General features: G+C 32.8%; 1 protein-coding gene across 1 annotated transcript; it reads left to right on the plus strand.

Moving 5' to 3' along the window:
* The first annotated feature begins 1,413 nt into the window (after window positions 1–1,413).
* LOC108486980 (chaperonin CPN60-2, mitochondrial-like) lies at window positions 1,414–6,258 on the plus strand. Its single transcript, XM_017791153.2, has 18 exons — window positions 1,414–1,589; window positions 1,686–1,710; window positions 1,815–1,946; window positions 2,219–2,378; window positions 2,705–2,880; window positions 3,005–3,100; window positions 3,294–3,398; window positions 3,529–3,615; window positions 3,697–3,786; window positions 3,883–3,963; window positions 4,048–4,116; window positions 4,286–4,363; window positions 4,453–4,548; window positions 4,696–4,795; window positions 4,880–4,983; window positions 5,464–5,569; window positions 5,714–5,792; window positions 5,896–6,258. The coding sequence occupies exons 1-18, from the start codon at window positions 1,552–1,554 to the stop codon at window positions 5,999–6,001; spliced, it is 1,728 nt and encodes a 575-aa protein (XP_017646642.1). The 5' UTR covers window positions 1,414–1,551; the 3' UTR covers window positions 6,002–6,258.
* The last annotated feature ends 553 nt before the right edge of the window (window positions 6,259–6,811 follow it).

Consider the following 6,811-nt stretch of genomic DNA (forward strand, 5'->3'; position numbering starts at 1 on the left):
CTCTAATTAATTTCTCTAAAAATTTGTTGTAATATCTAAAAATATGTTGTTCAATGCTATCAAATAATAAAAATTCTCAACCATGTTGATGAGATTTTTCTTTCTAAAATAGAGCTTGGGTTTGGCTTGATTGGACCTATCAAAGTAATTGATTTTACTAATTAAATTTTTTAAAAAGATTAATTTAATTTAATTATTTAAATCAAATTAGAAAAACTCTTAACTCAATGAGACAATCAGAGTAGAGGTGGACTTGAAATGATAATATACTTTTATTTATGTGCAATTTCTCCTAACCATCGATACTCCGGACCCTGATTTGCAAAGTTACAATTCCATTCCATATAGCGGGTTAATTACAAATGAAAATATTAATAATTTTAATTTAAGCGATACTAATTTAATAAAACCAGTAATAAAGAAACTACAATAAGATACAAGTATTTTTTATAAAAATTTACAAGTAGAATAAATTATGTCAAAAATGTAAAATAAATTTTTTAAGTGTGTTTTTATATTTTTATATAACATTAATAATAAAAAAGAGATTTGAATTTAACAAACTGCAATTTTAAATTTCTAACTTTATCATTTAACAAAAATTTAGTTTGGTTTTATTTAATTTTTAAATAATTTAATTTTATATATTTTAATAATTTTGTATATAATATGATTAGCTAAATTGATGTTACTAATGAGATATTGAGGATGTGTTTGACAAACTGGAAAAATTAATTGTTGAAATTTTTAATGCTAAATTTTATAAGTCATGTATTTATATTAGAAAATTGTTTGGTAAATTAGTAAATATAAATACTGAATATGATTATTTTGTTTAGATAAAATAAATATTGATTTTTAAAAGATTATTTAATTTTTAATTTTAATCTTATTAATATAATATTTATATTATTTTAAATAGTTTTAGATAAATGATAAATATAGTAATTTAAATATCTCTTTAGAAAAGGATAACTTATTTGAAATTCTTAATAAGATAAAATCAACTTAATGTTTTATAAGCTAACCTACGTATTTGTCTTATTTAACATTTTCTATTAAAATTTTATATTTATTAAAAATAAGGAAAAAATTATAGAGTCTATAAAAACAACATAAAATATAATATCAGAGTTTAAACATTTTTCTTAAATTATAAAAAATAAAACTCTAATAATAATATAATTAATACAATTCATATTTAAGTCATACCAAAAATAATCACTCTACCATTAAACCAGCGCACTATTCATCAAAGTTTAATCTTTAACTATGAGGGGATGATAAAAAGTGTGGATCACTGTAACAAGGAGGGTTAATTATTTTAATTTAAAAAATAAATATTTAATATTTTCTATCACTTCCCTCCCATTGGGCCTTGACGACTGGAGGACTGACGCCCCACCTAAACCCCTTATAAAAAAAGTTAAAAAGGCCTTTAGGCGCCACGTGTCTTCGAAATCTCTTCCCTCTAAAACCTCCCTTCAACCCTAGAACTTCCTCAATTCCTTTGCCTTTGCCTTTGCCTTTGCCGCCGCTAACTCCGCCACCATGTACCGCCATCTCACTTCCCTCGCCTCCAAAGCCAGGTAACCACCACTCTCTCTATCTCTTTTTTCCTATATTAATCATTTCTGTTGTGTTCTTCTGAATACTTACTACTTCTGCTCCTTTTTGACCTCTAGGTTGGCTAAGAACAGAATCCAATTGGTAAGATTATATAGTTCTCACTCTGAATTCTTTTTTCGATTTACCGTGTTCTTTTATTGTGTTATATGGATTTTTCTTTTTCTTTTTTTTTTTTTTTGTAACAGAATGGTACTAGATTGAGTTGGAGTAGAAACTATGCGGCTAAAGACATCAAATTTGGTGTAGAAGCGCGAGCATTGATGCTTAGCGGCGTTCAAGAGCTAGCCGATGCTGTTAAAGTCACCATGGGTCCAAAAGTCTGTTCTTTCTGTTCTTTTCAAATCGATGTCTTTTTTTTTTTTTTTGTTTATTGGGATTTACAGTTCAAGTTTCATGACATTGGTTTTACTGATTGTCCTTAATTCGCCCCTTTTAATGGGCTACAGATTATTAGGCTATCTTCATTACTTCCTGTTGTGATTGGTTGATGCAAAAAGTTATCGAGTTTCCTTCCAGACATGGCCTGCGCCCTGGTGCTAGGCGGTAATTAACTAATGCTTGTTGCTTTCTTTGATTGACTTTTGCACAGGGGCGTAATGTTGTTTTGGAACAAAGTTTCGGGGCTCCTAAGGTGACAAAAGATGGTGTTACTGTAGCCAAGAGCATTGAATTTAAAGACAGAGTGAAAAACATTGGTGCTTCCCTTGTAAAGCAGGTTGCCAATGCCACCAATGACGTTGCTGGGGATGGTAAGGGTTCATTTGTTAAACTATCCTACTAATTTAAAAAATCATGTTTGTTCATTTGGATGTTTTTCTTTTCCAAATGGAATGGATGGAAACCTCAGAAAAGAAATCACTTGTACTGAAGTTACAAAGGCTATGAATTTGAATAGAATAAAGTGTCCTGGCCCTATTTCATCCAACCTTACTTTGTGGAAAAAGGTTATTTAGTTATTGTTATATGGCACCATAGATGATGTTGGAAATATGGGAGGATCTGAGTGTGCATAAGCATAATGGTAATGGAATCAAAATGGGAGTTCTTACTGATGTGCCGCTTTTCTTGGTTACAGGCACCACTTGTGCGACAGTCCTTACCCGCGCAATATTTGTTGAAGGATGTAAATCAGTGGCGGCTGGAATGAATGCCATGGACCTCAGACGAGGAATCACAATGGCAGTTGATGCAGTTGTGACCAACTTGAAGAGTAGAGCGCGGATGATCAGCACGTCCGAGGAAATTGCACAGGTTTGCTTCAGTGAATATAGCATTTGTTCCTAGAATGGTTGGCTGGACCTTATTACAGCACTGGCCGCTGAGCTTATCAGGTGTTCTGTTTTCAGTATTAATTACATCATTGTTTCCTCTGAAGGTTGGAACAATATCTGCGAATGGAGAAAGGGAGATTGGCGAGCTCATTGCCAAGGCCATGGAGAAAGTTGGCAAAGAAGGTGTTATTACCATTGCTGTAAGTTATTATTGGATTTTTCAGTTTATCCCATTTATGCTACTTGAAATCTTCTAAATCCCCTCGAATCTTCTTGCTTATCTATTTCCTTCACCAGTTGAGTCATGTTCTTTATTTGCAGCGAATTTTCTGTCTGATTGAATTGCATATTTGGATTTATGAATTTTATTTCTCCCTTTTTTCTTTTTTTCAGGATGGGAAAACCTTGTACAATGAATTAGAGGTTGTTGAGGGAATGAAGCTTGATAGAGGCTACATATCCCCTTACTTTATCACCAACCAGAAGAACCAGAAATGCGTAAGTGTTTTTTGGCAAAATATTTGGTGGTTACTAGCATTATATTGCATAGGTTTAATGGGACTTCCTTTCCCTTTTGCCATATAAACATCACAATCTGGTGACCTGACAATTGGTCTTATTTTATCAGGAATTGGAGAACCCACTTATTTTGATCCATGAGAAAAAGATCTCTAACTTGCCTGCTTTGGTGAAATTTTTGGAATTGTCTTTGACGGTTGGTAGTTCTATCTGAGGAAAAAATTGCTAATTTGTATCATTTTATCACCTTCTTAGATCAATAAATTGTGTTTTCCAGAAGCAAAGGCCTTTACTAATTGTTGCTGAAGATCTTGAAAGTGAAGCTCTTGCAACTCTCATTCTGAACAAGCTTCGTGCTGGAATCAAGGTTTTTTTTTTTTTTATTACTTTTCCAGGGAAACTGTGTCTATTATAGATCCTCTTGCTTGGGTTCTTTCTTTGCTGACTGTGCTTGGTATTTAAGGTGTGTGCCATTAAGGCCCCAGGTTTTGGGGAAAATAGGAAAGCTGGCTTGCAGGACCTTGCTGCTCTTACTGGGGGCCAGGTAGGTTCTCTTTCTCTCAACTTTAGATTTTACATTATAATAGAATCCCAACCATCCTATCCCTTACACATGATTTCTTCATAGGTAATAACTGAAGAACTTGGTCTTGACATTGAGAAAGTTGGAGCAGAAGTGCTTGGCTCTTGCAAAAAGGTTCGTTAATCAATAATATCTGCCTTGGTAGTATAGAGATATGATTTCATGCTGCAGAAGTAAAGAGAATCTGCCTTCTTGCTTTCAGCATCTCTCTCTCTCTATTTTTTTTTTTTTGGGGGTGTCTGGTTGTGGGTTTAGCAATTTAGCTGATTTCTTTGGGCTGCAGGTTACAGTATCAAAGGATGACACAATTATCCTTGATGGCGCTGGAGACAAGGCTAGCATTGAAGAAAGATGCGATCAAGTTGGTTACCATTTCCACATCTTTTTGACAGCTATCAGGTTTGTTTGTATAAGTATTATTCGATTAATGGCTTATAATAATTGCTGCAGATAAGATCAGCAATTGGATCAAGCACTTCTGATTACGATAAGGACAAATTACAAGAGAGGCTTGCAAAGCTCTCTGGCGGCGTTGCAGTTTTGAAGGTTAGTTACCGTAGCGAGATAATTTGTCAAATTTTATTTGAATGTGCCAAATGCAAATGTTCCATGTGAATACCCCAAAACAATTTGATTGTTTCTCCTCGAACTGTTCTTTTCAAAATGATGCACTGATGGAAGTTTGTTTTGTAGATTGGAGGAGCAAGTGAAACAGAAGTTAGTGAAAAGAAGGATAGAGTTACCGATGCCCTAAATGCCACGAAAGCTGCTGTGGAGGAAGGAATTGTTCCTGGTAAGCTTTCAAATTGCCATTGCAATGGTTGATTTTGTTGGATTGATGTTGTCATGTGTTATATCAATAATTGCCTGTGCACAGGTGGTGGTGCTGCACTTCTTTATGCCTCTAAGGAACTTGAAAACCTGGAGACTGCAAACTTTGATCAGAAGATCGGTGTTCAGATCATCCAAAATGCTCTTAAGGTTCCAACTCATTGTTTTTCTGTTTATTTAATTTTCTTTTCAGTTGGGGTAGCAATTTGATTGAAAACACATTTATCCCTTTAGTTTGAAAAATACCCTCTTATCTCCTTGAGATTTGGTTAAAAAACACATTTTAACCCCTAAGATAAAATAATTCTAAATGAAAAAGATAAATGCATTTTTGTTTTTCATTCATTCTTCCATTAAGCATATTTTAAACTATACTTAATTGCCATTTTTTTAAAAAGGTTTTGTGATAAAGATAGCTATTACTATGAAAAAGGAAAAAGAAAGAAAGCAGAGGTATTTTTAATATTTAAAGTAAAATTTGAACAAAAATTAGTTAGATTAGTGGAATTAGTTAATTTTTCAAGACAGAGACTGCGAATGTAGTTGAAGACAAGTGGCCTAGTGTATGTAATGGTTGAGAGATGTGAGTTTACAATTTGTATAATCATTTCTTTTTCTATTTCAACACAGATGCCTGTACATGCAATTGCATCTAATGCTGGAGTTGAGGGTGCAGTGGTTGTTGGAAAGCTACTGGAGCAGGACAATCCCGACCTCGGTTATGATGCTGCTAAGGGTCTGTTTGTTTCTATTCACTTTCTACCAACAACATATTGTTAAATAAAATATACATATTTTCTGGTTTCAAAAGATTGGTTCTTGTGAGTTGAAACACAGAGGATCAATTTTTTACCCTTTTGTGCATTTGCATTTATATCAGGTGAGTATGTAGATATGGTTAAAGCTGGAATTATCGATCCTTTGAAAGTCATAAGAACAGCCTTGGTAGATGCTGCAAGGTGATTTTATTTCATGCAACTTTTATTTTGAGTTTCCCTTACATATATATATTTAGAGCTCTTGCGCACGTTGGTGATATTAATCTTACTTGTGGAATGGCAGTGTGAGTTCATTGATGACTACAACTGAAGCCATTGTTACTGAACTTCCAAAGGATGACAAGGAAGGGGCAGCCACCGCAGGCGGCATGGGTGGTCTAGATTACTAAGGGCTTTCACAGGGTACCTCCATTGCTGCTCTGTTAAGACACAATTTTTATATGATGAAACCTTGTAAACATGAGATGAGAACAAGAGAATATTTTACTTTAGGTCCCAGACTGGGCAAGGGGATGGCCCCTTTTTTTTTTTTTTTTTTTAATTTGATACATGGAATGGCTTTTATTCATTGAGTAAAATCCATATAATAATTTTGAATCCGTCTTTATTCCCCCAATTAGGTTAATATAATATTCTTTTGGAAGTATCACTTATGCTCCTAATGTTAATAGATAATGGAGTGCTATCACTGTAAGAAGCGAAACTCTTGACTCGAGAGGGTTCAAATCTCTACATTCCTCAACTTTAAAATAAATTTTTTATTTTTATTTCGACTTATGAATTTAGTTTTCAATACATTCATAGTTTATTCCCTTTTTAAGTGATGGTAATTTTATTACATCATTATTTCTCTAATTTTTTCCACTATTTCATATAATACTCAAAATATGTGATAATTAAAACTCCATGAAAAACTATAAAATGCAAGAAAATTTTATTAATTTATTTTCATGGTGATAACATGAGACCCAAAAGAAACATAAGATTATTTCCTTTTATATATATATATATATTCACTTATGCTGGTATAAAATTAGAATCGTTTTATTTGATATGTATATAAACTTTTAAACTGATCTAATATATCTATCATATTAATTTAAAGTATTGTATATATTAATATTTATTAAATAATTAATTTAACGTAGGAAAATATATAAACTACTCTGCTATTCTCCCATATATATTTAATGCAACAA

The sequence above is a fragment of the Gossypium arboreum genome, chromosome 11 (assembly GCF_025698485.1).
Source record: "Gossypium arboreum isolate Shixiya-1 chromosome 11, ASM2569848v2, whole genome shotgun sequence".
Classification (NCBI taxonomy): domain Eukaryota; kingdom Viridiplantae; phylum Streptophyta; class Magnoliopsida; order Malvales; family Malvaceae; genus Gossypium; species Gossypium arboreum.

Bases quoted from the DNA above. Each gene is read 5' to 3' on its own strand.
- LOC108486980 (XM_017791153.2), top strand. From the start codon at position 1,552: ATGTACCGCCATCTCACTTCCCTCGCCTCCAAAGCCAG. The intron at 3,399-3,528 runs GTAAGTGTTTTT...TTATTTTATCAG, and splicing joins ACCAGAAGAACCAGAAATGC to GAATTGGAGAACCCACTTAT. The intron at 3,787-3,882 runs GTTTTTTTTTTT...TTGGTATTTAAG, and splicing joins AGCTTCGTGCTGGAATCAAG to GTGTGTGCCATTAAGGCCCC.